This window comes from Chanos chanos, chromosome 13 (assembly GCF_902362185.1).
Source record: "Chanos chanos chromosome 13, fChaCha1.1, whole genome shotgun sequence".
Taxonomy (NCBI): domain Eukaryota; kingdom Metazoa; phylum Chordata; class Actinopteri; order Gonorynchiformes; family Chanidae; genus Chanos; species Chanos chanos.
Window position 1 is genome coordinate 5,017,501 of NC_044507.1, and position 14,446 is coordinate 5,031,946.

The window sequence follows — 14,446 nt, forward strand, 5'->3', positions numbered from 1 at the left end:
TGCTGTTTCAGTCCTACTTAATGGCCCAAAATACTATTACATTCAGTGATCAGAGACAAGATCAATTTAACCTCAAAGAGCATAAGTTATGGGCTAAGTTACAAGGAGATGTAATTGTTAAAGGAATCCTATAATTTCAAACGAACCCATTTGATGTGTAATATTTAATATTAACACTCTTAATTTTATTAGAGAGATAAAATCACACCAGGTAATGGGCATGGATTAATAAGGACTCTTCAGTGTAGAGATTATTTTAACTAAAATGTAACATTGCAGGTTTTCAGTGTGTTGAACAAGATTCACCTCAGTATCTCCAGTTTGCAGTGCGGGTTTTTCAGCGATTCAAAGAGCAGCCTCACTCCTGAGTCTCCAGGGTCATTCCCTCTGAGGTCCAGCTCTCTCAGGTGTGAGGGATTTGATCTCAGAGCTGAAGCCAGAGCAGCATATCCTTCCTCTCTTATACTACAGTCTGAAAACCTTGAAGGGTGCCAGACGTTTGTTAATGTTTGAGTTTTAAAACAAACTTCCACAATCTTTATATTTTTAAAATAGCTGATAACTATTATTCTTACTATTATTATTATTATTAATTTATGTGTGCAACAAGTACAAATTAAGATCAATTAGAAAATATTTAAGTATGTCTTTTTCACATAGCTTTGTAAAGCAAATACTTAATGCTTATCAATTTATTGTGAATATAGGTTGTGATAATAAAGAGTAATTGTAAAGATTGTGAATATACACATTCACTAAAAACAAAATACCATCTCCCACTCTAAGGTAAGGTGTAACACACAGGGAAACACACAACAAATCAATTTACTACTTCTAAACAGTGGAACAAATGCTATGTTGTCATTTTGAATCACAAATAGAATGTCTGCCGTACATCAGTTTTTCCAGTTTGCAGTGTGAATTCTTCACCACATCAGCAAGCAGCTTCATTCCTGAGTCTCCTATTTTATTTCTACTCAGATCCAGCACTCTGAGATGTGAGGGGTTTGAACTCAGAGCCGAAGCCAGAGCTTCAAAGCCCTTCTCTGTAATACTACAGTTACAAATCCTGCAAAGAGATAAAGGAGAAAATTAAAGTTAGAAATCTGAAATAATATTGTCAATCACTTGGATAAAACCTGAGTTTGAATCAGCTACATTGTCAGTGATTTATATGACATGCTTAAGTATGATGACTTGTAAGTGATTGGACCTACAACTATGTATTCACCTTCAAGCCGCCAGTGAGCAGTTAGATTTTTATCTGATCCAGAAAAAACATAAATCACTGTAATAATGTGGAGCTTTTAGTATTCAGGCTGGTTTTACATTTTAGATACACATTGATGTAGTGGTTAATGCAATCAGTAACATGTTTTAATGTTGATGCCACAATACAATAACATAGTGTCTTCTGTTGAGCATGCCATCGCAGCTAAAGTAAGTACAGAGAGGGTAAAATTGTGGGAAACCGGAGTAGTCTTTCATAGTGAGTAATCCCTACACTGTAGATCATTCCCTGCCATTTAACCAGGGGTGGACAGTAACGAAGTACATTTACTTGAGTACTGTACTTAAATTTCTGAGTATCTGTACCTTTACTTATCAATTTTTCTGGAAACATATGACTTTTACTCCACTACATTTGAAAGACAAATATTGTACTTTTGACTCCACTACATTTCTGTGAAGGTTCTCGTTACTCATTACCTTGAAGCCTAGCTTTGAAGTCAGCGGACGAATTTTCTTTTCTAAAATGTGATAGACCATATTGTGTTCGCCACAGGAAAAAAACAATCACACTAAACTACTCCTACGTTGTCAGTCAAGTTCAAAGTGCAGGCTGCATTGGATTTTTATGGATTTGCCCATCAAACTGTCGTATTTGGACCAATGTTTTGTCTCAATTGGTTTTCAAGCTAAGTGGCTCCTGTCTGCTTTCACGGGCTGAGTTCACCTAACTTTTTTTATAGGTGGCTGTGATGTAGTGCTCACTGCTCACTTATACAATCATGTTCGCTACATGAGATGCGACTTGAAAATCACGAATAATATGTTTGTGATTGTGTGACGAATTTGGTGACAGAGGCAGACCACAACTGCTGCTGTTAACACAGTGCGTGAATGCTTCCTGGAACCAGTTAGCTTGGAAACCAGTTGGGACATAACACTGGGTCCTGTGTGAATCCACTGCTGATGCATACTAATAGCTAGCGAAAATGCAGAGTTAACGTTACTGACTAAAGTCCTTTCAGAAATATATGTAATTTGGCTTTTTTAAACACTGAACTTGTATACTTGCTTAATAATGATGTTATGATGATGAAAAAAATACTAATAAAAAACTGTTAAAAAATTGTTTCTGATTTACAGAACACACACACACACACAGCCAGAGCTGTGTCAGAACACTACCATGCTGTTTTGTGGGGGTGGGTTGGGGTGTTAAATAAAAAAATGAAAATGACAATGGCTGCCCTTTTGTCGATTCAACTATGTTTCTATAGGCTTTGTAACATATTCCACAAGCTTTTTATCCTACAAGTTCTGCAAGCAAGTCAATGTAGGTTCTTTCAGGGTCATTAGGTTCTGTAAATGCATTGTGGTAACAATACAACAATGTGTTGATATTAAAAAGAAAATGTACTTTTGAATACTTAAGTATTTTTAAAAGCAAGTACTCCAGTACTTTAACTCAAGTGAAAATTTGACTGAACAACTTTCACTTGTATTGGAGTAATATTTGACCAGGAGTATCTATACTTTGACTCAAGTAATGGAGTTGTGTACTTTGTCCATCTCTGCATTTAACACCCCCCTCAACCCATTCTACATCCCTCATAAAGAAGAAAAAACAAAACCAGATGACTAGGGTTCAAAGGAGACTGGCTTGCCTTCAGTGGGTGGCATGGAAATGTAACATCCAAAGTGTAGAGCATCTGATCTATGAAGCATATAACCCCTATCTATACTTCAACAGTGAATGGGTTTCTATGCAATACAGTTCATCATTCTGACAAAAACTGCATACCACGTAAACATAATGACTGAAGTTTTTACTAAATGCTATTTTAAGAAAGTAAACATTTTTCAAATTGTTTCTACTTCCCTGTCCTTCAGAAAATGAAAGCACTGTTCTTTAACCATTGCTAACCATTTTTGAACTAATCATCAAGTACTCCTGTTTCCTGTTCATTAACTCATTATGTCTCTTGTATACATACCCTTGTATTCTCAGTTGCACTCTGTGAAGTCTCTCTCAGTTAGCATCCTTGTTCGTTTCTATCTCCCTGTTCTTAGTTCCTGCTGTCTTTCTAAGTTCCTTGCTAGCCTCCCTGTCCCTGGTTTGCTTTCCCGTCTTTCATTAGTTTTTCACCTCAGCCTTAGCCCATTTCCTGGCTTCTTATTTTGTCTTGCTCGCTTTGATCAAATCTACCAGTTTTGATAACTGAGTTTTAATATTATGTTAGCTGCTGTGCCTCAGGTACTGGCTGTGGTTGGGACAGTTCAGAGGGGCTAAGGGAATTAAGTCCAGGATTGGAGCTAGGATTTTGTTGCTATAAAGACAGCAGCAGAAATCATTGGCACAGAACTACCACAACTTCATAACATCTACACAACTCACTGCAAAAGGAAAGCCCAAAACACCATTAAGGACACCAGCCACTCCGCTCATGTTCTGTTCTCGTTCCTTCAATCTAAAAAACATTACCAGAGCATCAAATTACACACCACCCATCTCAGTAACAGTTTCTTCCCACAGGCAGTCAAGCTGTTGAACAGCTGATAAAACCTTATGCACATATGTTGTTCTATAATATGTAATGTCATCATGTACTGTATATTGTGTATATAATGTATACATAAGTGTGCATATTGTACATAATCTTTATAGGTCTACAATGTCCTCATTTTTGTGTTGGTTTTGTGATGATAGTGTGTGTGAGTCAGAGCAACTCACTCTAATAACCTTTTTGCCTAATTTTTCCAAAACTAAAGAGTTGGTGATTGTCTTCCTGAGAGGGTAAAGGCAGCTCTTCTGCCCCTAACTATCAATGGCCAGGGCATAGAAAAACTGCACAGCTTTAAGTTTCTTGGATCAATGATTTCCATCTCTCTGAAATGGGATGATAATACTACTAACACTGTCAAAAAAGTACACTAGAGAAACTTTTGTGCCAGGTCAAAAAATGAAGGTTGTCCAGCAAGGGTATTACGTAGCTCTACAGGGCTATAATAGAACGTTTGGTTTGCTTCTTGGTAACTTTATGGCATGACAACTTGATGACTCAGGTAAGGAAACAGTTGGACAGCTAGAATCATATGCTTGGACTCAAAAATTACCAACTGTGAGATAACTTCCATGTCAAACATCTATGTGATCCCTTACCCTGCATAAAGGATTGAAAATAGTCCAGGGCTCATCAAAAATCTCCAGTTTACTCAATAGCACTGTAAGACTATACAGTTACTGAGTTGCAACTGGACTAAATAGCACCATCTTCGTGAATGTAAATAACCACTAGTCTTTTAATTGTGCCTGTCACTTTTTTTCAATAATTGATGTTATTATTTCATGTTCTTTATTCATTTTTCTAAATCTTACAAATTGCTGACCATGGTTTTTTTTATTGTTCTGCTGTTATAAGCACACTGCAGCAAATTCCTAACAACTACATCAGTATGGCGATGAGTATTGAACCTGAATTTAAAAATCACTTTTACAGTGGACTGTAACACTTTGTTTTTTCTTTAAGTTGTTTTCATTCTTGATTTCTATTGGATCTTTAAATTAATTCAAAATGCTGTGCTTGAAATTTCATCTGATTTCTAATCTGTAATGTATATGTTTGCTCTTTGTGGTATTTGTAGCACACGGAAAGGGCCTGTCTTATAATTTATTTACCATGGGTTTTTTTTTTTTTTTTTGCTGTTGTTATTGTTTTTATTTTGCTTTTTTCATTGTTTCCTCATCTGCAGACATACCTCATGCATTTTCAAAAAAAAAAAAAGACGTCAGTTTAATCAGGTTTGAAGATGTTTGTAAAATTTACAGTTTCTTAAAGTTAGGTTTTTGTCTTTTTCCATCTTCTTTTTCTTTTTTACTCACTTCAGTTCCTTCAGTTCACAGTGTGGATTCCGCAGAGGATCAGAGAGCAGCTTCACCCCCATGTCTCCTGGTTTATTCTCATTCAAATTCAGCACTCTAAGATATGAGGGGTTTGAGCTCAGAGCTGAAGCAAAGTCTGCAAAGCCTTCTTGTGTTATGTTGCAGTCACTCAGCCTGCATGTAGACAGACAAGGTTAGAGCGTGGTCAGGAGTCTTTATGGCCCTGTTTACACCTATGAGTTCTAAGATCAGAAAAATAAAGAGATGTATCTCTGATTATTTCTAGATGGAAGTCTGACCTCTAGATAAGAGAGTTTTCTGTTGTACTAATCAGTATGAGTAAGGAACTGTAGTTTTGATCATTTTTACTGACATCCAGAACACAACATAAAACATACACACAAACAGGTGTACAAAAGGTATAATATTTACATAAAGTTATTCCTCTCTCCATCCCTTTTTGTGCCTTTTCAAAGTGTTTAAATATATAGAGACAGAGCGCATTTAGGCTGCGCCTATGCCATGGGGGAAAACAACACTGCATTTTCCACTGATTTGCATTGCACAGTTCTCTTTATTGTCTTAAAACTAAAATTGCAACCATACTAAAAAGCTTTTGCATAGTGGGTTGCACAACAACTAAGATAACTAACCCTGATTTAAGCTTTTGCATGGCTCCAAAACCAAAACGGAGCCAAAGACATAATAGCTAGCTTTAAGCTATTAACATGCAGGAGGGCTTCCTAGCCACGGGGACCTTATGCTCCAACTACCCAGATAGCATGTCATGACAGTTAAATATAACGCTAATAGTAGTTCCAGTCATATGAAATACTAGGCTTACAGTTAGACTTGAGCATTTTGATCTTACATGGCAATATCGCAAGTTCATACGACATTTATTCAGACTGATACAGAGCATTGAGGGTAATGCTAATAGTCGTGCTAATAATGTGTAATAGTGCAGCTATACCTGAGCATTTTGATCTTAGATGACAAGATACCAAGATCATATGTCTTTGATTCAGACTGATACAGGACAAGGAGGATAATGGTAATAGTAGTGCTAATAATATGTTGTCTAATAGTAGGCTATCTAGATGACAATATTGACTGGCTTAGCCTACCTGGTGATTCAATCAGGTAAGGGTACAAGTCAAAATAAGTGATGGCTGGCCACTCTGTGGTTTGGAAGCTCTAAGATGCCATGAATTATATTTAATTTAGATTGTGTTTTCTCATGATAACGTGTTATTTTTTATTGTATTCTCGAGATCTCGAATTAATCATGTTGCTATCTTGAGAAAGCAAAGTTTCATTATTTCGTGATAGTGACATAAATAAATCGAGATCTTGAGAAAATAAAGAAAAATATCACATTATCACAAGAAAACGGAATGTAAATGAAATGTAAATATGGCATCTTACGACTTCCATGGTGTGGGGTCATTTTTCCACACTGATTTTGGCATAGAAAAGGGACACCGAGGGAGTCTAATCAGATTGAGTTTTTCTATATAATTGTCCCTTTCTTCGGTTGGAGGGGTATTGAAATAGGCTGGTGTTGACATTTTATGTTGAAGACACAGCTGTTTGAAGTCACAGTGTCCCGCAATTTCCCATTCGTTCCCTTTCAACCCCACTGAATGTTTTCCCCCACGAGGGGCGTGGCTTTCCCTCCGATGAATTGTTGCGCTCTGTCTTTATGTTCATTGTAAGGAGAATAACAAATAACATTCCAACAACACAATGATCCCCAAAACAACCTCAAGACAAAACAAAAGTGAAGGGTCTGTAAAAAACAAACAAAAAAAATAAGTCAAAGTTTTGCAGCAACTATCTCAGTGTCTTGTTTTGAGTGTTATCAAAGATGAATATAGAGACTAGAAAACTTTGGCAGTTCAAGATCTCTTTTTCCAGCCCTATTCAACATTATAGAAATAGGTTCAGTAGTGTTATTCTTGGCAGGAAAGGCAAAACAGGGTTTTTAATCCTCCACTGAACTTTTGCTAAAATAAAATATTTTGCACATGTTGAAAAACATATGTCACATCTCAATAATGGTATTACTTGTTTTCCTCTGTCATGTTTGTTTTTTTTCATTGAAGGTACCAAAACTCCTGGATGTGACTATATGTCATACATTATCAATGTCAGACCAAATGCTGAGACAGCAGCTGCAGCCACATCAACAAGTTATATTCTATCATAATTTGTTGATTATACTCACTCCAGTTTCTCCAGTTTAAATTGTGGATTCTTCAGAAGATCAGAGAGTACCCTCATTCCTGAGTGTCCTGTTTTATTCCCACTTAGATTCAACTCCCTCAGGTGTGAGGGATTGGACCCCAGAGCTGAAGTCAGGACAGCAAAACCTTCCTCTTTTATTCTGCAGTTTGACAGACTATAAAGACAAAGAGAGAGAAAGAAATTACCATTTTGATTCAATGCAGGCTGACACAGTTTGCACACCATCAGCACAAGATTGGTATCATTCTAATTTTTAAAAAGTACTTGTCACCCCCTGGTGTCACGCCTTGAACTCTCAGCCCTTCCACTGGTCAGTTTTAGGTTAGTTTTGTGCTACTTCCTGGTTTCCTTCCTTTCCCCTTGTTGGATTAATTATTGGTTCCACCTGTGTGGAAAATACTCCTGATTTTCCCTCAGTGTCTTAAGTGGAATTGAGTTGCATTGTTGTCCTGAATTGTCAGACTTGTGTCAAGAAGCTTGGATCCATGTCTGTAAGTTCCTAGAAGTCTTCTGTTTCATGTTTAGTCTTAATAAAGCTGAAAGGATCCTGCACATGCATCCTGTCTCTTCTACTAACTGTGACAGTACTCTAATACACAATGCCTATTTTGATTATCAAGTCTGCAGACTGTGGCATTACCAATATTTCCAAAGAAAACAATGGTAAACACATCCAACGTGACCATTATGTATTCATGTAGTGTGAGATAGATGCCTTCAGTTCCACACCCTGCAATTTTGTTATTGCCTTTATTTTTGCCTTGAATATGAACACTTTTACAATGCCTGCACTTGTGCCCATAGATTTTTGGCTACTGCTCTGCTGAACAATGTACTCACATCAGCTTTTCCATTTTACACTGTGGACTCTTCAGAAAAGAAGAGAACGGCTTCATTCCAGAGTCTCCTAGATTATTCTCGCTGCAATTCAGCTCTCTTAGGTGTGCTGGGTTTGAAATCAAAGCTGCACTCAGAGATTCACAGCTTTCTGCTGTCATATAGCACTCTGAAAGTCTAAACAGAAGAAGCATTTGTCAGTTGAAATGGCATACTTGCTGAGTACATTATTTTAAAAAGAAAGGCTTATTCTGAGTTGCTGTTTCAGTTATCAATATGTGGTAAGCTATGTGGCTTTTCACTAAGCATTACAGGTCACAATTCCTTTCCTATGCCTACATGATAGATATATGTATGTATATATATAATATGTGTGTATGTTTATGTGTGTGTCTTTTTGTCAGTATTTGTCTGTTGTGCTGTGAGGAAAAAAATGTGCAATGATACAAACATCTGATGAGTAGTGGAATTGCAGGGACATTTGCAGGGATAATGTGTGTATCCAAAGATGTACTCTGTGAACAATCTGCTCACTAAACACTCAGCCCATAGTGTATTCACCATTATGTTATTGGTTGGAGAGTGAATGACTCATCTACAAGGAAAATTACATTATCGAGAAAACATACCAGATTATCAGATATTTACTCACCCTAATGTTCTCAGTTTACAGTGTGGATCTCCCAGTCCAGCAGAAAGCAGCATCACTCCTGAATCCTGAAGATTGTTGTCAGATAGGTTCAGTTTTGTCACGCAAGAGGAAGTTGAGCTGAGAATTCTAGCTAGTGCTGAACAGCTAGTCTCTGTTAGGTTACAACTATCAAGCCTGAAATTAGAATCACATACTTATGTTAGTGACGTCTTCTAAGACTAATATATGTTTGCACCCCTGATGATAATGAGCAAAAATACTGACATTAGAGCAAAAAAATAACAAACACATATAATAAGATTCATTTTATGCTTACATATATGGCAAAACCACACATATTTATTCTACATAATTATTATATTTTTCTTTTCTCTCTGTTGAGATATATTATTTTCAAAAACATGTCAGAATTATTGGCATAATTGAAGATATCTTTTTGTAAAATCAAGCAAAGGTGAATATGCAATTAAATTCAGCCTATGTAAGTTAATGTCAGTAATGAACTATAGTTTTGGTTTTCTATCATTTCTTGTTCCTGCCATTTTAACTGACATTCTTAATACAACATAAAACATACACATAAACAGATATACAAAGGTTTGTACCCACCATAGTCATGAAATGAAATCATATGCTTTATGATTTGTTTGCACATCTAAATGTGTGTTTGTGTGTGTGTGTGTGTGTGTGTCTGTGTGTGTGTGTGTGTGTGTGTGTGTGTGTGTGTGTGTGTTGCAATTCATGAAAATAATGGTCATTGCTGTCAAATGCTTTTGAGGGTTTGTGGGGAAAACTTTGTAAATTTCTTTTTAGGACACTGACAAATATATAATAACATGCTGTTATAATAACTAGGGCTGGGTATTGGCACAGATGCCCCGATTCGATTTGATTCCGATTCACAAGATAACGATTTGATTCAATCTGATTGGATTCGATTTCGATTCAATAGGAATGAGATATGAAATACTATATAACAGGTTTCCATATTTGGAGAGATATTTAAGGGCGTAGTTCTTTTAAAACAAATCCAACCTGTCTCTTTCAAAGCACAAAAAAGACTAACTGAAAAGAATAGCTGAAAATAAAAATGGGCAAGTCTAAAAGTCACATGCCATTTTTCACAAGGACTTGCCAAAACAAAAGATATGTGCCAAAACATAAATTAGAGTTCGTAATTCAACTTAAATACAAACAACAACGTGTGTATAAATGTATATTATGTAAAAGTTTGGTTTTGCCTCCAATGTTATGACAATGTGAGATTCACTGAGTCATGTGACTAAGCGTTGCGCGAGATCAAAAGTCTGTAGCGCACCATGCGCACTCCATAGCAACAGCTATGTGCTTTGGCTCGACTCAGCGTATTAGCAAGACTCTGAAATGTCAAAGCAGACATCCCTCGGGGTAGGTTTTTTTTAAATACCATGTGATGGTGCAATAAAGTCGCACCACAAACAGCAGGAATTTGACAAACGCGGTTTCGGAATTCATACCTGTGGCTATTTTCAATTGCCTTTATTGCCTTTAATACAACAGTTAGGCTATGTCAGAGCCTGTCCATTTAATTCTCTGGCTATGTTTAACCATTGCAGAAATGAACCTCGAAAACTGGGAAAAAATGCATATTAGCCTAAAAGATCAATCCATAAATTTCACAGATTGATATCGAATTGGGCGAATTTTACAAAATGATTAATGGAAGTCTTGCACCCTTTGGAGAACATAGACTAAAAGAAAAAAACTTAATAGCATTTCTTAGAAAAAGAATAAGCAAGGCAAATGCATTTCTCAGCAGTTATTATAGTTTTTACTTACAGGGTATTTGTAGAGGCTTTAATCACTGGCAGGAGCCCTAGGAGACACTCATCTGATCTGATGAACTTCTTTAGGTCAAACACATTCAGTGCTTTCTCTGATGTCAGTAACACAAAGACCAGAGCTGACCACTCAGCAGGAGAGAGTTCAACTCTGGAGAGACTTCCTGAACTTAGGTAGCTTTGGACCTCCTCCACTAGAGAATAATCATTCAGTTCATTTAAACAGTGGAACAGATTGATGGATCTCTCTGGAGAGAGATTTTCTCTGATTTTCTCCTTGATGTACTTTACCGTTTCCTCTTTGCTCAGTGATCCTCTGCCTTTTTCATCCTGTAGGCCTTGTAAGAAAGCCTGGCTTGACTCCAGTGAGAGACCCAAAAGAAAGCGGAGGAAAAGGTCTAGGTGTCCATTTTCACTCTCTAGGGCTCTGTCGATTGCATCTTTATGCAGGCTAAAAATATGCTTTCCCCTGAAAGATTTCCCGATGCTGATGATGAGAGATTTCTGTGTTGATAAGAGACTTACATTATTATTGGTGAATGTCAGGAATACATACAAGGCAGCAAGAAATTCCTGAATGCTCAAGTGCACAAAGCAGAACACTTTTCCCAGGTACAGGCCAGACTCCTCTCTGAAGATTTCAGTGCAGAGTCCTGAGTACACTGATGCTTCTCTGACATCAATGCCACACTCTTTCAGGTCTTTTTCATAGAAGATCAAATTCCCTTTCTTCAGCTGTTCAAATGCCAGTTTCCCCAGTGACAGAATGTTCTCTTTATTCCAGTGTGGATCCATCTCATAATGTCCATCATACTTCTGATTCCTCTGTTTGGTCTGAAAGATCAGGAAGTGTGTGTACATTTGAGTCAGAGTCTGTGGGATCTCTCCACTCTCTGCTTCAGTAAATATTCTCTCCAGAACAGTGGCTGAAATCCAACAGAAGACTGGTATGTGACACATGATGTGAAGGCTCCTTGTTGACTTGATGTGTGTGATGATTCTATTGGCCAGGCTCTGATCACTGATTCTCTTCCTGAAGTACTCTTCCTTCTGTGGGTCATTAAATCCTCGTACCTCTGTGACCTGGTCAACACACTGAGGAGGGATGAGGTTGGCTGCCGCTGGACGGGATGTTATCCAAAGGAGAGAAGAGCGCAGTAAATTCCCTTTCATGAGGTTTGTCAGCAGAACATCTACCGAGGTTTTTTCTGTTACATTACATAACACCCTGTTGTTTCTGAAATCAAGGCGAAATTGACATTCATCCAAGCCATCAAAGATGAACATAACTTTGTTTTTGTCATAATTGGAAAACATTAGTTCTTTTGTTTCTGGGAAAAAGTCATGGAGAATATCCTTCAAGCTGTGATGTTCTCCATTTTTCAAATTCAGCTCCCGGAAAGGTAGTGGAAATATGAACTTGATGTCCTGGTTTGCTTTTCCTTCAACCCAGTCCAGAATAAACTTCTGCACAGAGACAGTTTTTCCAATGCCAGCGATACCTTTAGTCAACACAGTTCTAATGGGTTTGTCTTGTCCAGGTAAGGGTTTAAAGATGTCATTGCATTGTATTGGTGTATCTCCTGTTTCTTGTCTGCTGCATGCTATTTCAATCTGTCTGACCTCATGTTCATTATTGACCTCTCCACTTCCACCCTCTGTAATATAGAGCTCTGTGAAGATTTTGTTGAGGAGTGTTGGATTTCCTTGTTTTGCTATTCCCTCAAATACACATTGAAAGTTTGCTTTCAGTTTTGACTTCAATCCATGCTGAATACCAATAATCTGCTCATCTAAACAAATTTAAAATCAAAATATTAATGATAGTCTGTAAGGCAATAGGAACACAATTTAAAATTAAATAATAAAATAGCATAATTAAATAAAGCATGGTCAGGTCAATAAATTTACTTCTAAAGAATTTATTCCATATTTGTGGGCTGAAATATTATCTGAAGTCACAGGTATCTTACTTTTTTCCAGTTTATCAGCAAGGTCAGTGTGATTCATGTTCCTTAGGAAGTGCAGTGTGATCTTCAGAACTCCCTCCCTAGCACTGATCTCATCCTCTTTCAGACCGTCAAAGCATTCTGAGATATCTTCAGATACTATCCTCTGAAAGCTTTTTAGTTCGCTCTTCACAAAGTTGATCATTTTACGTTCAAGGATCTTAAATTGAATAATTTCAAAAGCAAAGTAAAGCAACATTTAGTTGAAAAAGTGATATAAGAATCATTTCCGTACAAGAGAACACATAGCAGAAAGTATCTGTGCCAAAAGATGTAATGTTTGCTGTAATTTAGCCATAGTCAGCCATACCAGTAACATTGTCGACAATGAATGAAAAAGACTGAGCCTTAATGTGTGATTATGAACACTGTAAACATTTGTCATGGTCTGTTAAAGTAAAGCCGTCACCATAAAGGCAGGATTGTACTAAATAAGTGCATCTGCACTTACATTTCTAAGCACTTTTAAACAACTTTTAAACTTCTAAAAACTTCTCTAAACACATTTAAGGTTATCTGTTTGCTGCTTGTGGTCATGTCAAAGATATATTAATCTGCTCCTTAGATAGTACAAAGCCCACCTCAAATATGGAGTTGACATCTTTGAGATTCTGGTCAGAATGAAAACTGGACATCTCAGTCTGTGTCTCCTCCTTTTTGATGCTGTACTCCAAATGTAAAGAGACATTTTACAACAAACTGCATCTAAAGAATGTTTTAACAGCTGTACATGCTTTTATTCGATTATGTGAGAAATTCTTAAATGGAGTTCAAATGAACAGAGGTTCATATCATATGCCTGAATTAGTCCTTTTAGGTTTGCACAGTAGAAGTTGAGTACCTGGGATAATAACAAAATGGTAGGTGGGTGATCTTGCCACTCTTTCATTTAAACAACAGTAACTAAGCAGAAATACGTATAACTTGCCAATAAATCTGCTCAAGTTTGTAGCATAAGTCAAGAAAGCAATGAACAGTCCTCTGAGTTCAGGTCTTGAAAAAAAAAGTGTAAAACTGGCTTGTGATTCAAGATACTGACCACTTTCCAACCAATGAATTAAGTTTGTGTTTAAGTTTTTCCTTATCATATCTTTCATACTGCTTATTGCACAACCCTGTGTTCCAGTCTTTACATGTATGTATGTATTAACATGTGCCATTTCCCACACATTTAAGGACTCTTTTTCTCTTTACATTCTGTGAGTTTTTCTTTTAGGTTACTGGTGTAAACTGACAGTATTAAATGAAAATATCATAACAATAACCTTTGGTCATCAGGAATGCCTCCCTCTCTGAAGGCGGGTGGCGGTCCCATGGACCCATCACTCTTCATGGACACACAGCTGGGTACAGGTGAGTCTGATCTGTCCTGCTGGGCACTGTGACTGGCAGAGAGTGGAATGTTATACATAGTGGCATGCTACATAATTGTTTAGCTAGAGATAAAGCTCAGATAGAGGTAAGCTAAGCATATGGTGACATTGATACGTATATAACCTCACCAAATGAATTCTTTAGGTTAGATATTTTCGTTAAGTCTGTCTAATATTTGGGACAAGCTCAAATGCCCAAAAGTGTAATAAAAATGACGAGCTATCCACCAGTAACCTGGCTATAGACTCTAGTATGCCAAGTGAAACAATGAATAACAACTGTTTATATGATTATGGCCTTAAGCACTTCACTTCTGTACTGGTTCTTTTTCAAAGCAAATGTAGAATTACTTAGTGTCCACTAAATTCACAACCATTACAGTTGTCTATACAAT

General features: G+C 37.1%; 1 protein-coding gene across 1 annotated transcript in view; it reads right to left on the minus strand.

The window, feature by feature from the left end:
- The window catches only part of LOC115826658 (NACHT, LRR and PYD domains-containing protein 12-like), a 24,287-nt gene extending 10,198 nt beyond the window's left edge, over nt 1-14,089 (minus strand). Inside the window, exons 1-10 of the mRNA XM_030790540.1 lie at nt 13,944-14,089; nt 13,260-13,341; nt 12,632-12,838; nt 10,668-12,454; nt 8,850-9,023; nt 8,201-8,374; nt 7,341-7,514; nt 5,111-5,284; nt 896-1,069; nt 307-480 (exon numbers count right to left, since the gene is read on the minus strand). Coding sequence (XP_030646400.1) covers nt 307-480; nt 896-1,069; nt 5,111-5,284; nt 7,341-7,514; nt 8,201-8,374; nt 8,850-9,023; nt 10,668-12,454; nt 12,632-12,838; nt 13,260-13,341; nt 13,944-14,089 — 3,266 coding nt within the window. The remainder of the gene's footprint in view (nt 1-306; nt 481-895; nt 1,070-5,110; nt 5,285-7,340; nt 7,515-8,200; nt 8,375-8,849; nt 9,024-10,667; nt 12,455-12,631; nt 12,839-13,259; nt 13,342-13,943) is intronic.
- Nucleotides 14,090-14,446: the final 357 nt, after the last annotated feature.